Source organism: Rana temporaria, chromosome 3, assembly GCF_905171775.1.
Source record: "Rana temporaria chromosome 3, aRanTem1.1, whole genome shotgun sequence".
NCBI lineage: Eukaryota > Metazoa > Chordata > Amphibia > Anura > Ranidae > Rana > Rana temporaria.
In genome coordinates this window covers 232,001,835-232,019,899 of record NC_053491.1, presented here as the reverse complement: position 1 = coordinate 232,019,899, position 18,065 = coordinate 232,001,835, and the positions used below count along the sequence as shown (strand labels likewise).

The following is an 18,065-nucleotide window of genomic DNA, read 5'->3' as shown; positions in this document are numbered from 1 at the left end:
CATGGGCTGTAAATACATCCTTCTACCATTCCCAGCAGCTCCTACCCCACGGCGTCCCCAACATGCAGGCAGCATGGCATAGAACTGGATCAGAGCAGCAGCAACACTTACGGCCCTGCCCACGCTTTCCTCACTAGAGACCCTCATCAGTGTCTCCCTTCATCAGAGCCATAACCTTGTTGATCAGAGCCCTCTCTTCAGTGCCTCCCTTCCTCACAGCCCCGCATCAGTGTCCCCTTCCTCACTGCCCCCTATCAGTGTCCCCTCATCAGCGTCCCTCTTTATCAGAGTGCCCTCAGTGTCCCCTGTTTATCAGAGACCCCCCCAATCCATGCCCTTCATCAGAGCCCCCTCATCAATGATTCCATTCCTCTGAGCCCCCACATCAGTGTCCTCCTTCCTCAAAGCCCCCTCAATCTGAGCATCCCATTCATAAAGACCTCTCATCCTTAACTGCTTGTGGACTTAAGGCAAAGTAAGTTTTGAATATGCATCCAGATACTTGAGTTCAATGTAGTTGACATTATACAAAACCCAGATGCAAAATTAGGTTTTCCCATATGGAATGAATAAACACAAAACCAACAATATTAAATGGTTGGATTCAGACTCCTTTATTAACACACGAGCACAGTCTGTACAGTGTTGTGCTTTCAGAACAGTACTAAACATGAAAAAAAAGAAAAGAAAGCTTTGTGGCAGGTAATGAAAAGATGGGCACAAGGAGTCAAAGAGGTGAGCAACAGAATAAAAAAGTAATCTGTGTGCACAACCTTCCCTCTTACTCCATCAACCTACCAGCAGGAGCTTATGATCCAAGAACAAGGCATGTCACCCCCACATCCAGGGAATAAATAGGAGCACAGAGCAACTTAATAATATGGGAGGGGAGGAGAGTGCTACAGAGGAAAATATGCCCGCCTGCTCTGTGGGGTTGTGCAGGGGTACTTAGGGTTAATTATTGCCATAAGTTTCTATTTTTGTTTCCGCAAAAAAAAAAAAAAAAAAAAAAAAGGAAAAAAGCTGCAGGAACAAGTTACAAAGATATAACTACAACAAGAAATCCTCTCTGCATCCTCCAATCCGAACGCAAAAGGCAGTCGGCACAGGCTGGTCAAAAAAAAAAAAAAAAAGTTATATTTATATATATACTTTTAAAAAATCCATCCAGTAACACTGATGGAGCCAGGCATCAGGCTGTGGCTCCTGGCTCTGATGCATGAGTTCTGCTCAATCTACGGGGGTAATTGCACTCCCCGTGTACTTGTCAAACAAAGCAGAGAGATGCCAGCAATGCTGGTTTATTAGAATATATAGAAAAAAAAATAACTGAAAAGGTGGGGGAGTGACAGCCTGTCTCCCACCCTCAAAATTCTCAAATGGCGGTAAAGTGTGGGGGGAAACAGGCAGGGTCTTATTAGCATGGCTCCAGCAGGGGCAAAAGCCTCAGCCATTACTACAATACTTTGCTGTTACACGGCTGTGTCACATTTTTTTTCTTGATCACGTGTTCTGGGCACGTGTGAGAAAGACAAAATTTACTAAGCACTTTCACCGAAACCACCTCCTTCTTCATCATCTTCTTCCATCACAGGGTCAGAGTCCCAACATGTAATATCAATTTCTGAAAAACATGAAACACGGGCACATGATACAGCTGCAAACGAATAAAGAGTCACTATGGTTATCAAGGCCCTGATTCATCAAGCTGTAAAGGCACTGAAATCATGATAAACTTGCCTTCTAACATTCTTCCAGAGAGGTCACCCTAAGTGCCCTTACAACTTAATGGATTAGGTCCAACATATCAGATAGAAACGGTCTGTGAAACATCTGTACAATGAAATGACAGCTGTAACGTGAATGTTTGAACCTGACCGATGGATCCAGTACACCAAATTTGAATTCGGGGGAAAACAAACATACCAGCTTATTTGTGAACAAAGCAGAGCCCCAAATGTGGTTCCAGAGGGAGCCACTCCTGTTAACTGATGCATGGATAATATTCCTGCCATGTGCATTACTCCCTACTCTGCCAATCCTACACAAACACCCACTATGACTGTTAAAGGCAAGTGGGGATGATGCTATACAGAAGCTGCACTACTCCATGACCTTGCCTCTAAATGTACAAGTGCAGACGCTTGACTGATGTACAATTCAAAGGCGAAATAGAATTTATTCTAGCAGCCAAACAACCCACACCTTGAAGCACAAAATACATTTCCACACACTAAAAACCCATGGACCCCCATACAGCCTACCCGACAGCCACTCCCTTATAAAAAAAAATATAAAAACTACAGTGCCTTGAAAAAGTATTCATATCCTTTGAAACTTTCCACATTTTGTCATGTTACAAAAAACGTAAAAATGTATTTTATTGGGATTTTATGTAATCAACCAACACAAAGTGGCACATAATTGTGAAGTGGAAGAAAAATGATTTTACATTTTTACAAATATCTGAAAAAAGTGTGGCGTGCATTTGTATTCAGCTCCCGAGTCAATGCTTTGTAGAACCATCTTTCCGCTGCAATTACAGCTGCAAGTCTTTTTGTCTCTACTAGCTTTGCACATCTAGAGAGTAACATTTTTTGCCATTGATCTTTTCAAAATAGCTCAAGCTCTGTCAGATTGGATTTTCAGACCGCAATTTTCAAGTCTTGCCACAGGTTTTCAATTGGATTTAGGTCTGGACTTTGACTGGGCCATTCTAAGGCCCCGTACACACGAGAGGATCTATCCGCTGGAATTGATCTGCGGATCAGTTCCAGCGGATAGATCCGCTGGTGTGTACAACCCAGCGGATATTTTTCCGCTGATTTTTTTCGGGCCGACCGATTTCCAGCGGATAAAAATTTCTTAGCATGCCAAGAAATCTATCCGCTGGAATCGGCTCCAGCGGATCGATCCGCTGGTCTGTACAGACTCACCGGATCGATCCGTCCGAACCCTTCCCTCGCATGCGTCGTAATGATTCGTCGCATGCGTGGAATTCCTTATATGACAGCGTCGCACACGTCGCCGCGGCGACGGCCCGACACGTCATCGCGATGGGAATTCGGCGCGGATTTCGATCCGATGGTATGTACACTCCATCGGATCAAAATCCTCAGAGGATTTATCCGCGGAAACGGTCCGGAGGACCGTATCCGCGGATAAATCCTCTCGTGTGTACCCGGCATAACACATGAATATGCTTGGATCTAAACCGGGGGTCAGCAACCCGTCGACCGGGAACATTTTTGCACCACCGACCCCGCCTCCTACTGCTAGCTGCCGGTCTTCACACTGCTATAGGCCGGGCCACCCCCATTACAGTGTCCGCTACCACATTTTACACCCTCCATCTCTTCAAGATTGCCTACCCCTGATCTAAACCATTCCATTGTAGCTCTGGCTGTATGAATAGGGTAGTTGTCCTGCTGGAAGGTGAACTCCCAGTCTCAATGCTTTTGCAGACTCTAACAGGTTTTCTTCTAAGATTGCCCTGTATTTGGCTCCATCCATCATCCTATGAACTCTGACCAGCTCCCCTGTCCCTGCTAAAGAAAAGCATCCCCACAACATGATGCTGCCACCACCATGTTTCACAATGGCTATGGTGTGTTCAGGGTGATGTGCAGTGTTAGTTTTCTGCCACACATAGTGTTTTGCTTTTAGGCTAAAAAGTTACATTTTGCACCTTCTTCCACATGTTTGCTGTGTCCCCCACATTGCGTCTTGCAAACTGGACTTCTTATGGCTTTCTTTTAACAATGGCATTCTTCTTGCCACTCTTCCATAAAAGGTCAGATTTGTGGAGTGCACGGCTAATAGTTGTCCTGTGGACGGATTCTCTCACCTGAGCTGTGGATCACTGCAACTCCTCAAGTTACTATTGGCCTCTTGGCTGCTTCTCTGATTAATGGTCTCCTTGCCAGGCCTGTCAGTTTAGGTGCATGGCAATGTCTTGGTATGTTTGAAGTTTTTCCATACTCTTTCCATTTTTGGATGATGGATTGAACAGTGCTCCGGGAGATGCTCAAAGCTTGAGGCATTTTTGTATAACCCAACCCTGCTTTAAACTTCTCCACAACTTTATCCCTGATCGGTCTATTGTGTTCCTTGGCCTTCATGATGCGGTTTGTTCACTAAGTTTCTCTAACAAACCTCTGAGGGCGTCACAGAACAGCTGTATTTATACAGAGATTAAACTGCACACAGGTGTAATCTATTTACCAATTAGGTGACTTCTGAAGGCAATTGGTTCCACTAGAGTTTAGTTAGGGAAATATCCGAGTAAAGGGGACTGAATACAAATGCACGCCACACTTTTCACATATTCGTAAAAATAAAAATAAAAAAAATGTTGAAAACCATTTATCATTTTCCTTTCACTTCACAATTATGTGCCACTTTGTGTTGGGTCTATCACAAAATCCCAATAAAATACATTTACGTTTTTGGTTATACCATGAGAAAATGTGGAAAATTTCAAGCGGAACACTTTTTCAAGGCACTTTATATATTTTGCTAAAAATTAGAGGACACAAACACAAAATTCCTGCTAAAACCAAAAGTTATACAGTATTCAGTTAATAAATACATCTCTGTGTGTGAAGATCTTGGGGCTCATTCTTATAGGTGCTGTGGCCTGTAGAGTGTTTTTTTGTTTTGTGGCTGGAGCTTGTGTGTAGGCAGGCTGTGTCACACTATGGAAATGCAGTCTCTCTACAAACACAGCTGGAGGTCCTAAATTGACAGGTGTGTGGATGCAGGTATATGGCCCTGAACATAGACAGTGTGCATTCGGGGCCACTTACCCACACCTGCATAATAAGGACCTGCAGCTGTATTTGTACAGTCACTGCGTCCTCAGAGCAACAGGTGGCTCCATTTGCACAAACAAACCGCTTATACACACAATGTGAATGAGTAGACAGACAGACATATCTATCTATATTTATTTCACAATGGGATGGGGGAGGCGGGCTTTGGTGAAATGTCAAGGGTCTAAATCAGGGGTGGGGGGCCTGCGAAATCATTGCATCCGGCCCCCCCTGGGATCGTAAAACAGTGGTGACAAGTTCAACAATGACACGCCACCTCCCACACATCGGTGGGCCAGGGCCGCCGCCGATTGTCACTGCCATGATCATTCATTTATTGTCAGTGTGTTTAGCAATACATTTACTCCGCTCCTGCGGCCCGCCCCTGTTAGCCGGCGCCAGCCAATATGATCATTGCACTGCAGCTGATGAGTTGCTCCCCTTAGTTTACAGCCCCGCCCGGCGTCGGCGCCCGTCCTGACGTCACTCACGACGGGCGGGGATTATCATTCATGGCTGGCTGGGATGGCACTGATGGCACCGCCGACGAGGAACCAACCAGGCAGAAACATCTATCGTCATTAAAATTTCTACAGCAGCAAGTAAGCACTAAACTAAATTAAGCTGATGGCATCATGACATACGGAATGATGCAATTTGAAAATTATTAAATGTGAATATGATGACTGTGATATTTTTAATATGCAGCATGTCCTGCACTGGTCATGGTAACTTATGTATTAATGTCCTGTGCACTGTGCAGGACATGTACCCCCCTCCCCCCGCCGCTATGCTGCATATTAAAAAAAATCACAGACAGTGATTAAAGTTAATAATCTTCAGACTGCTTCATTCTGTATGCAGTCTGAAGATTATTAACTGTGATGACTGTCTGATTTTTTTAATATTCAGCATGGCGGCGGGGGGAGGGGGTAAATGTCCTACACAGTTGCACTGGTCATAGTAACTCATGTATTAATGTCCTGCACTGTGCAGGACATTAATACATGAGTTACCATGACCAGTGCAGGACATTTACCCCCTCCCCCCATGCTGCATATTAAAAAAATCAGACAGTCATCACATTCACAGTTAATAATCTTCAGACTGCATGCATGCAGTCTGAAGATTAACAGTGATGACTTTCTGTGATTTTTTTATTATGCAGCATGGAGGAGGGGGGTAAATGTCCTGCACTGGTCAATGGTCATTGTAACTCATGTATTAATGTCCTGCACAGTGCAGGGTGCTGTGTAATGTAAAGGGGTCCAGTGATGCAGGGTGCTGTGTAGTGTAAAGGGTCCAGTGATGCAGGGTGCTGTGTAATGTAAAGGGGTCCAGTGATGCAGGGTGTTGTTTAAAGTAAAGGGGTCCAGTGATGCAGGGGGCTGTGTAATGTAATGGGGTCCAGTGATGCAGGGGGGGGGGGGAGAGACACGTTTAATCCCTGCTAGCGGTCAAAGAAAGGGTTAAATGCGACTGTGTATCGCTGCTGCCGAAATTTCAGCGGACGCCCATGGTCTGCGGAGCCGTCAGAAGGAGCCGAAAAAATGTTTGACCAAATATAACAGGCTAATTTTTAAGTTGATCATTTTGTACGGCCCCCGAATGATGTTACAAAAATTCAAATGGCCCTTGGCAGAAAAAAGGTTCCCCACCCTTGGTCTAAATAAACCTCTGATATCTTACGTGTGACTTTTTCTGCAGCAATCCTTATTTTGCCATCCTAATGTTTTTGGCTTTAAACAAACCAACAGCCAAAAAAAATCCTCTGATATAAGACTAAAGCTGCTGTCATCCAGGGGCTCTCACCCCTTCCTACTCCATACGTATAATTACCTTGAGTGATAGGAACACATAATATATTAATATATATATATATATATATATATATATATATATATATATATATATATTATATACACACACACACACACACACACACATTCTTCTAGTAAAAGTCCATGTTCCCCCAATGTGCATACCAGCTAAAAGTGATTAGGAAAAAACTGACCCCTGTATATTATTGATACTGTATAGATTACCTGGTGGCTTGTTGTAAAACACTGGTACAGTAGCTTTTGCTGACACATCATCCGTCTGAGCAAAGTCTTCATCTTGAGATTGGCTGAAATATCCTTCACTTGCCTAAAAATAAAAAAAATAAAAAAAACTTTCACATTTACTACAGGAGTATTCTTCCCATGTTATCAAAATGGTATTTTTTGTGATGTCAAACTATAAAATGTAAGTTGTACCCTAATGTAAGTGTTAAACACAGAGAACTTGTGTACTTTACCTAGGTCATACAAGGTAAGAATAGTCAGTTTAAACAATCCTAAAATATGAAGTCATCAGGTTAGACACTAATCTCTATGAACTTTATTCACCCCCCTCCCCGTGTTTGTGTGGGTTCCCACTTGGTGTCTACATTTCTGACACTCCAACATGAAACACCAGTCTGGCACAGACAGTCATGTAGGCTGGAATAAATGGGGGCAGCATGCACATTGGCCCTTTATTTATAGTGTGCCGCTTCTTGAGGTAATGTGCAAAGCAAAATAAGATGTATTCAAACTCAAAAATACTCTTTTTTCAGTTTGCATGTGTAGTGCTATATACATTTTTCACTCACTTTAATGACAAAACGGTAAATTACTCCATAGTCTACTTTTAGGAAGCGCATATTTAGAGTTATTACTGTGATGTTTACCGAGCAGACCTTTAAGTGCATTTTGCAAATCCACCCTCCGATCCACCTCCTCCCTACTAAATATAAGCACATAGCTCAGATGCACTAAAGAGCTACTTTTAAACTACCTGCTTTGTGAAATGGTAGCTAAAAAAATAGCGGTCTCTCTGGTTTACCAAGAGAAGGAAAGGTAATGGGCATTTTGGATTTCAAAAAACGGTTTCTTACTAAACATTGTAAGTATGGCATCACATGCAGAAAATGGAGGTGGGAGCCTTGTTGGCAAATTATGGAAATATATTTACCCTTTAAAAAGTAAGTCCATATCCACAGAAAGTATACTTCTATCCTATTTGCTCCCCAACCTAGCTGGCACACTAACCAGGCTCTCAAATAATAGACTTCTATAGAGCAATCTGCTACCTATGAAGATGGTCCCGTATGAATTCATGGGGATCTACTGAGAAAACAAGGGGAAAGAGATCCTAGACTGGTAGTTGCAAACTTTGCATTGGGCCATAGTTGCCCCAAACCCAGTAGGCATGGAGCTAGGGTGGAGAACAGTGATTTAGACCTGGTTCACACTAGCGTGATTTCAGATGTGACTTGAGTTGCACAGAATCGCATGCCAATGGAAATTACATTACGAAGAATAAAGAGTATCTTAATCTGCACATCACAACAAAACTCTGCATCTAGAAAGTAAAAGACTCTGTACGTAGAAAGTGTGTGGTCTGGGCTCCATTCAGGCCACACTTCCCAACGCATTTCATCCTGCCCAGGGGGCTTAATCATAGGGCATGGTGAAATGCATTGGAAGCTTGGCCTAAATGGAGCCCAGGCTGAGGCTATTTCACTGTCTACATACAGGGTTGTGTTGCGATGTGCAGCTTATGGGATGCTTTTTTCTTCATATCAGTATCCACGAAGCCTGCACTCCCAGCGGCTGATAATAGAAGAGACTCTGTTGGAGCCTTAAACAGCACCCGTACCCTTAGTGTTGCCATTGGTTCACAAGGGAAAGCGTATTGTTTTCAATAGTGCCCATTCACATCAATGTGACTCAGCACAGAGCAATTTTGGAAAAGGTTCCTGTACTACTTTGGTGCAATTCCAGCGCTATTTTGGGCACATAGAATAATGCAAACCACATCAAAGTAGAGTGCAAATAGCATCCAAGTCCACTAAATAAATCATATTAAAAGTCAGATCAAAATCATGTTACAGCAGTGTAAACCTAGCCCAAGTTAAAGTCTAGTGGTGGGCGGGGATATAGTTAAGCTAAATGGGCAAGTATACTGGGTAATTGTACCCTTTAAAAGCAGAGTTCCACCCAAAAATGGAACTTCCGCTTTTCGGAATACCCACCCCCCCCCTCCGGTGTCACATTTGGCACCTTTCAGGAGGTAGAGGGGTGCAGATACCTGTCTAAGACAGGTATCTGCACCCACTTCTGGGAATACACTCCTGCGGCAGTCATGCCCCTACCCTCCCTCCCCCGCTGTCTTCTGGGAAACACACTGGTCCTAGGAGAGAGCAGGGACAAGTGACAGCGACGCGCTACTCACGCATGCGCAGCAGGGAACCAGGCGGTAAAGCCGCAACGCTTCACTTCCGGATTCCTTCAACGAGGACGGCGGCGGGTGCAGCCGTGGGACGAGCGATTGCTCGGTCTCGGCTGCCGACATCGCAGGCGCGCTGGACAGACAAGTGTAAATTTTTTAAAAGTCAGCAGTTGAAGTATTTGTAGCTGCTGGCTTCAAAAAAAAAAAAACCTCAAGTTGAACTGGATAGACCAGTGTCTTTTTTCAACCTTAATGACTATGCAACTATGATTTATAAACTTTTGTTTAGAGAGAATGCAAAGACTGGAATCATATGGGATGTAGGTGAGGCATTTTGCCAGAATACCAACTACCCTCCTGAAGAGCAATTTATTGCAAACATGGCATTAGCATAACTGCTGCAAATAAGATACTGGCAGTTTTCCTGCATGGTCACTGCCCTGCCCCAGCTGCTTAGAGGAGTACTTGGCCATTAGTACACTAGTGCCGAGTACACCGAATAAGCCCTGTTGTTTAAAAGACACTTACCTAGGGCCCCTTGTACAGCAAGTATGAACCCAGACTACATCACAACAACCAAGCAGCAATTACTAAAATCAAATATGGCTGCCCACACATACATGTATATCTAACTCTACCGAAATCAAGTTTTTAAACATGAGCAAGCATTAAGAATATTTACAAAAAAATATTTAAAAAAATATATATAAAAAAAAAAAAAAAGCTTAGTATTTCTTTTAAATGTTCAGCACCGTTGCACATGACAGGAGCGACCTGACTGAAGGACCAGTGTGATGTTAACATTTAAATCAGTTTTTTTCACTCAGAGCAAAACACTGACAAATACAGAAAACATCTGACTTTTTTCTAGGTGACAGTTTTCAGTTTAGAAACACCCGACACCTTCCCTCTAATAAAACAAGTGGTATTTTCACACTGCAGGCACCTGCACTTTAGATGAGAACAGTAAACGGGACAAAGAGATTAAATCCCCTTAATGCCCCTTTCTGTGCGACTTGTCCTGTGACTTGGGACTGCAAAGTCGCAAGGCAAGTCGTACCCCATGATTTCCAATGAGTACCATTCATATCTGTGCTACTTGAAGTTCTGACTTTGATGCAGCTTGAGGTCCATAGACCTTAACCACTTCAGCCCCGGACCATTTCGCTGGTCAAAGACCGGGCCACTTTTGCGATTCGGCACTGTGTCGCTTTAACTGATAATTGCGTGGTCGGAAGATGTGGCTTCCAAACAAAATTGACGTCCTTTTTTTTTCCACAAATAGAGCTTTCTTTTGGTGGTATTTGATCACCTCTGTGGTTTTTATTTTTAGTGCTATAACCAAAAGTAGAGCAACAATTTTGAAAATTAATCTATATTAAATATCCCCAAAATTATATATATATATATATATATATATATATATATATATATATATATATATATATATCTCTGTTTAGGGCAATACGTATTCTTCTACATATTTTTGGCAAAAATAAAAATAAAAAAAACGCAATAAGCGTTTATTGATTGGTTTGCGCAAAAGTTATAGCGTCTACAGAGGGGATAGTTTTATGGCATTTTCATTAATAATTTCTTTACTAGTAATGGCGGCGATCAGCGATTTTTACTGTGACTGCAACATTATGGCGGACACTTGACACCATTTTGGGACCATTGCCATTTTTACAGCGATCAGTGCTATAAAAATGCTCCGATTACTGTAAAAATGACACTGGCTGTGAAGGAGTTAACCTGTAGGGGTCAAGTGTGACCTGGGGAGTGATTGTAACTGTTGGGGAGCATGGCTTGGCGTGACATGTCACTGATCGCTGTTCCCGTTGACAGGGAACAGACGATCACTGACATGCCACTAGGAAGAACAGGGGAAAAGTTTGTTAACACTTACCTCTCCTCTTTCTTCAGCTCTGTGACCCGATCGCGGGACACCAACGGTGATCGGGACCACGGTCACGGAGCTTCCGACCGGGTCGCGAACCGCCGGCTGGGATCTTAAAGGGGACGCACCTGTATGCCCAGCTGTGCCATTCTGTCGGCGTATATCGTAGTGCGGCGGTCGTCAAGTGGTTAATATTACACAGGCATTGCTTCAAGCCACGTCAAAGTTGCATGACTTTTAGATCGTACAAGTGTGAAAGGGGCCCTACAGGGGTACAGACTGCAATAAAAAAAACTGACAGGTGTGTTCTAATCCCTCTCCACTTTGTCCAAAAAAGTTTTGCCTTTAGTTACACTTAAATTCTATCAGACGGCAGACCTAATGGAATTGTGCACTGCTACTGCAACACACAGCTACAAACAAAATAATTATTCTTTTAATTGTGCATTGAATATGAGAGTAAACAAGTGTCTACATTCATTAAATGGTTTCTCATTATCAGTTACAGAGCATTTTTCCCATCTGCAACATTAAAAAAAAAATATTCAAAAAATATTATAAACTGACAGTTGTTGACTGACAATTATTGTAAAATGATGTGTGCCAACTTCTGACTGATCTACAATTGCGTATTGGATTAATGGAACAGAAAATCAGATCATAAGGTGTTCATGTATGCGGTAATCAAAGGCACCATTATTTTGCCTCTAAACTATACGAGAGCGGACCATACACTATACAATTTGATTGTAAAATCTCTTTTAGATTCAACATCAAACTATGTAATGTAAGGGCCTGCACACTGAATTCAAACTGAATGGACGGTTTATTCAAGGAAATAGTAAGTAAAGATTCAGCTACAGTTGTCTACCCATAAGGCCCATTTTCCACGCTGAGCAGGCGGATGACCGGTCCATGCCAGCTACGCTTATGCAGAGCAGACATGGACACAGCACGCTGTTGTCTAATGGGTGGTCAGATAGAAATGGGCCACATGTTCATTGCCATCCGATCTGCCAGACGGATGGGAAATGGATTCCCATTGATCTGCTTTTAGCAGACAGGATCAGATCAGCTGCTCAATTGAGGGCAATGGAGGGTCTGCCTAAAAAACTGACAGACGGACCCAATCGGTTCACTCGCGTGAAATGGGCTAAACAATATATGTTGCACCGATTTGCTCTTGGAAGTTGATTTTAAAGTATATCTAAACCCAAGTACTAAAATATAATATATTGCAGCTTATATGTGACAACACTACTCTATAAATACAGTGCATAGCATAAGCGTGGTCACCGTAGGACAGGAAACTTGTTATGTGCAAGATCGCAAAATAAAAATAAAAAAGGAAAAAACACCTGAAAGATATTGAATGCAAGGACCGATAGGCTTGTTTTACATGGGCTTCAGCTTATAGAAGAGCAGTGTGAACAGCAAGCTTTGACAAAGCATTTGCAGAGCGCTCAGCAAGCTGTGTTAAAGCTTTTAAAGTACAACTCAGCTCCAGTTTGTAAACGTTAAACACATACCCTAAGAAAACGCTTTAAAGAGGAAGTAAACCCTGATGGGTGTTACTTCCTCTACCTTTACCTGCAAAGGTAAAGCATAATGGGCTACTATGCATCGCATAGTAGTCCATTATGTGACACTTACCTGCAGTAGAAGCCCGCGATGTCCCCGTCTTCCGCGCTGGCAGCGAGCATCCATCTTCACCCCTCTTTTTCCGGTGGCCACGAACTCCGGCTCTCTGACTGACCAGAGTTGCGCAACGTCACTCCCGCGCGGGAGCCGCTTTTCACGCCATGACCCCGTCTTGAAACGGCACAGCGTGCCCTTTCAAGACGATGCACGCTTACCTGCAGGAATAACTTGCCCCAGAGGGTTAACAACCACTTTAAGAATACTTGATGAATGCCCATAGAAGTGTTGCTTTTCTAGTGGGAATTGATTAAAGGGGAAGTAATCTAGAGGAAATGATCTACTTGAGGTGTGGTTAAGTTGTGGTGTGACAGACATTTTTAAGAATTCTCTGCAAGATGGATTTGTATACAGTACTTTGATCTTTGAGTCACTGGCTTGATCCAGCTCAGATTTTCTGAAACAAAAAGCTTTGCCACTGGCAATAATGCTCAATGCCTCTGCTCCTACCTGTCACTGTCAATATTGCTGGCTGATGCATTTGCCTTCCAACAGAAGCAAATGGCGTTACCACACGGCTACCCTCAACCAAGAGAAAGTGGCTGCAGCTGCTCTGTGTTGGTTCTCCATCATTTCCCAGTGCATTCTGGGATACAGGAACCTCCACTGCCTCTCCCCCAGAGCCCAGATAACACTTTATAAATGCTTCACTAACGCACCATAAATGCCATAGGTGTTGTTGAGGTGCAGTTACAGAGCGTTGCCATTTAAATAAGCTGCTGACAAGCGTTGATGCCTCATTAAAGCGTCATGCTGCTTAAAGCGCCCCCAAAACTCCTTTTCTCAAGTCCCCCGCTGATGACCCTGGCCCCCCTGCTCTCTCACACGTGCCCCAATAGAAAGCTGCTTGCTTGTGCGTCTGTCTACATCTATAGACACAGACAGCAGGGCCCAGCCCTACCCCCAGCTCCCTCATCACTGATTTTGATTGGCAGCAGTGGGAGCCATTGGCCCAGGTAAGTATTAGAGGGGGGGGGCAAGGTGGGGGGGTTATTGATGCCTAAACATTGGAAGTAATGCATTAAGGTGAAAAATGTTTAGCCTTTATAACCACTTTCATTTTTAAAGTGGATGTAAACCCTCACATATACCCAGTGAAGTTAACAGCCTCAGATGATACACAGAGATTAAACAAATCTCCCTACATAAGTTTTACATGTATATTTGCTTAGAAAGTGCTCTTTGTGTTCGATTTTCTCTTCTTGTTCAGCACTGCAGTGAAGTCTGGGCATACAGCCAAGACAGCTGATTGGAGGAAAGGCACATACCCCCTTTCCTCATAGGTAAAGACTTTCAGAGCCGATTGTTGAATAGTTCAGGGCTCTGCTAATCTATTTAATCTGCATCCTCCTCAACACAAATCTCTGGCTGCTTTTATCATATGTCGGAGAACATGTCAAGAGTTATCAGGCTGATAACAAGAACAGAGCAGGAGACAGCTATGGGACATAGGGCTTTGAAGATGGATAACAAAACCCTACAAATATATGTGCCAAGCTCAGAAGAAAGGACTCCTAATCGGTCCTGAAATGTGTTGGAATCACTACTAGGAAAATTATATTTATATGATCCAATTCTGCTATTGTTTTTATGTACTTTGACATATGGTGATGTATGCACCACGTTTTTTATATCTCTAATAAAATCTGTATGTTTCTATTGGTTATTAGTTGCCCTTAAAGTCCCTTGAGTAAATTTTTGGGGAGTACTGTCTCTATATGGTTCCAGCTCAAATTTCATGAATCGGATTTACATCCACTTTAAACACAACACTATGCTACCTCTCCTGAGTGAAAAGCATTGTGTGGTGCCCATTGTAATATTTATGGCAGGAATTAAAAGGGCGATTATAAGACTTTAAAAAGAAAAAAAAAATGCTGAATAAATGCCATATATACACAGGGTTTTGACACACATGTGAATGCGCCATTATACAAGCTGAAGCCCGTGTGAAACAGACTGTACGCTAAACGAGATTACATTTTTGCTTTTGGGTTTATACACGCTAAAAAACAGTAACTACTCAAATTGCTCAGTGCACTTGTGGGAAGACATACCAAATCTACACAGCTGTCAAGGTTCAAAAAACATTTTGAAATACCTGGTTTAAAGAAATAAAACCACCTAAGGTTGACAATTGTTCTGAATCCCCCAACTACTTCTATCATTTTTCAGACTCCAGGAGGTAGGATTTCAACATCCCCCACAACTGTGGCTGCTGCAAAGCCAATCAAAATAATCCTACTATTCCTTATTCCGTCTCCTTATTTACCCGCTGGCAATACATTATATAATTTCCTTGTACAATTTTATGGTTAAATTTACCAAAACCATGTAATATGAGGTCAAACCTAAACACTTTCAATTTGTATGCAGTCAGACAAGTCCTTGTACTACATAGTTGACAATAAATCTAAAGGAAAAAAATAATAATTGTATAACGTATGGCCAGCTTAAAGAAGAAGTTAACGTTTTTTTTAAAATAAATGCACATCTTTTTGCAGGTTAAAGAAAAAAATGTGCATTTATTTAATTTTACTTGGAGCCTGGAAAGCATTGCACCTGCGATCAGCAGATCATGGGTGCCATGCAGGTCTGTTCATCTGTCTGCTCATACAGGCAGGCAGAACTACCAAAGCACCCAACAGTGCCACAGTAGTTCATTGAAACTACAAGCCGACAGCGGCAAAGACTGTCAGTACTTGTAGTTTCCCCATTCAACTGTGAATGAATGACTTGGCCAGGTGGGTGGAGCCCCACATGGCCACATTGTTTTCAAATAGTGACAGCGGGCACTCAGCGGATAACAGCTTGTTACAGTGCTTAGGGGCGTTTTTCGTTTTTACAGCTCAACCGCCTCTGCTCCTGGAAGCACAGACTGTTTTTTACTACTGCCCCTAAACGCTTAAGCCTCTGACAGTTTATGTGTGCATGGACACATAGGCCAACATGGAGAGGCCCCTAACAGCAGCTGTAAAAAAGCCCTGTGTGCATGATCCCTTAAGATCTTACACAATTTAAAATCATAATACTGGTCCTGGGGAGGAAGTTGTAACAAAATGTCTTGGGCAGCCAATACCTAGTTTGTCACATGGGGAAATTTTTTTTTTTTTTTGATAAGGGCAGATTTTCGACATAAAAAAAAATAACCCCTCAAAAACCTTTATTTCAATAGAACGCTCATTAGCCACATAGTATATGAATCCCCATTTGAAGCACCAACTGCTTCTGCAAACCCAGATATTACCGTATATACTCGAGTATAAGCCAACTCGAATATAACCCCGGGCACCTAATTTTACCACAAAAAAAATGGGAAAATGTATTGACTCGTGTATAAGCCTAGGGTGTCCATCCGCATGCCTCACTGTGCCCATGCCTAGACTGCCGTTTAACATGGGAGTCTATGGAAGGGGTCCCCGGTTTGGAAAAAAATAATAATCGGTGCTCCCCGGTCGTAGGTCCCCCAGACAACAAACTTCGCACACTTGTAGAGGAGAAAAGGGGATACATGTGTGCCAAGTTCCGGGTCTAGGGGTCCAGGAGTTCGGGTAAGCCACAACATTGTACGTTAAGGACACTGAGGGCCTGCCCACATCACTGGAGCATCCTTACAGTGTGGAGAGTAAATCACTGCATACAAATTTTTGTTTTCAGCTTTAAAGAAGTCCAAGCTAAGCTTGTTTGGCTGGGCTTCTCCTATGGATCACAGTTTTCAGCAGAGAGCAATCGGAAGTCCACTCTCTGCCAACATCACCAATATCAGTCCAGGCACCGGGTCATCCTGACTTTGGGAGTCTCCCTGCCCCTCCACAGCTCAGAGCTCCAGTGAGCGTGAAGGAGCAGAGCAGGAGAGCTGCTGATTGACAGACAGCAGCTCTTTGCTCGGGGAGCCGAGAGAACCGAGCCCTCTGCATTGTTCGATTGCTCAGTTCTCAGTGCAGAGATGACGGGGGACCGATGCTGCATCCACCTAGGTAAGTATAATGCAGGGGGGGGGGTGGATAACCATACTTCTCCTTTAATCTAAATATTTACCTAGTTTTTTTACATTGAATATACGTTTAACCTTTTTGTGTGAGGTTTACAATCATTTTTATTCATTTAGCTGCCCGTCTTTAAATCCTCTTCAAAGCGTCTATGCCCTTTTGACAGTATGGCACCGACAACTGGACCAAATATGCTACTTACACTGGTCCTTCTAGTTGTCACTGCAACTTTAAAGAGGTTGAATTTGATAGACACCTGTCCTTTTCAACCTGACTATATAACTTAATAAGATAAAAAGTTAGTGTATGATCCAGGAAACTGGTATAAACTGACATCCAATCAAAAGGTAAATATTATTTCTGACCCCTTATCAAATAACAGAATATTGGCACACCTGAGTTCCTTCTCTCTGTGAAGTTTCACCATTTGTCAGAAGAGAGTCTGTTAGCTCTGGCTGGTGGCAAGAGGCTTCTTGTAGTGCATGCTGATAGCTCAAAGTCATCTGATGAGGACCCTCAATGTGAATGATGCTTTGGGGATCCTCCTCTGCCTCCATATCACAGAATGTGGGTGGTGGTTGTGGTAGCTCCTCAAAGTTCAGGAGGTTCTCTTCAGGGACATGAGGACAGGCCTCTGTTTCTGAGGGTTTTTGTTCTGTTTGGACGTCCTCCTGTGAAGTCATCAAGTTTCCATCTGTCCAGGTAGTTTCTTGGGTCCCGCTGTTTTGCCATAGATCTAGCAGGTCTGAAGCTTCCTGTGGTGGCTCTGGATGTACGTCTGGCATCAGGCTGGCCTCCTCCATTTCCATAACTGCTTCATCTTCACACCCAGTCAACTGAGGAGCATCAGGGAAGCCTGCATCCTCATCACGTGTCTCCATAAAAACATCTTCTGTGAGCCCCTGTTGTGCCCATGTACCATCTTGGACAGGTTGGTCTAAATTTAAGCCCTTGTTCCATTCTTCGCCTAGACTGCTACGACGTTCTTTTTCAGGAGTACGAGGAGGACCTGCTTCTGAAGAGCTTCTCACTGCTGCAAGAGTAAGTATGAAGGCATTATAAGCAACTCAACCATAAAACTGAAATAAATAATACAGATTATTAAAAAGTAATAACTAATTACCTAAAATGGAAGAAAAACATTCTGGGAAGGGTTAGAAATTCAGGTTTTTATTGCAGCATATGTCCTTTTTTGGGAAAGCATCAACCTAATTCCTGCCCTGGCTAATATACATGTATTGACGGGAATATCGTAGACTAAAAGCAATAAACACCTCAGAGATTCTGTGTCATGGATGGGAGTACCAAGGGTAAAGGAAGGAGAGGAGCAATTGATATGCAAGGTTTTTGAAAATTGACCAGCACGTTGGCAGATTGGTGCCAGAACCCAAAGCTTCCTAACCTGAA

General features: G+C 43.0%; 1 protein-coding gene across 6 annotated transcripts in view; it reads right to left on the bottom strand.

Annotated features, from left to right (window-relative positions):
* Positions 1 to 590: 590 nt before the first annotated feature.
* Positions 591 to 18,065, bottom strand: part of DBN1 (drebrin 1) — a 118,928-nt gene continuing 101,453 nt past the window's right edge. For all 6 annotated transcript variants that reach the window (XM_040344444.1, XM_040344445.1, XM_040344439.1 and 3 more), the window contains exons 11-13: positions 17,054 to 17,691; positions 6,860 to 6,962; positions 591 to 1,624 (exon numbers count right to left, since the gene is read on the bottom strand). In XM_040344444.1, the coding sequence (XP_040200378.1) occupies positions 1,542 to 1,624; positions 6,860 to 6,962; positions 17,054 to 17,691 (824 nt within the window). In that variant the 3' untranslated portion in view covers positions 591 to 1,541. The remainder of the gene's footprint in view (positions 1,625 to 6,859; positions 6,963 to 17,053; positions 17,692 to 18,065) is intronic.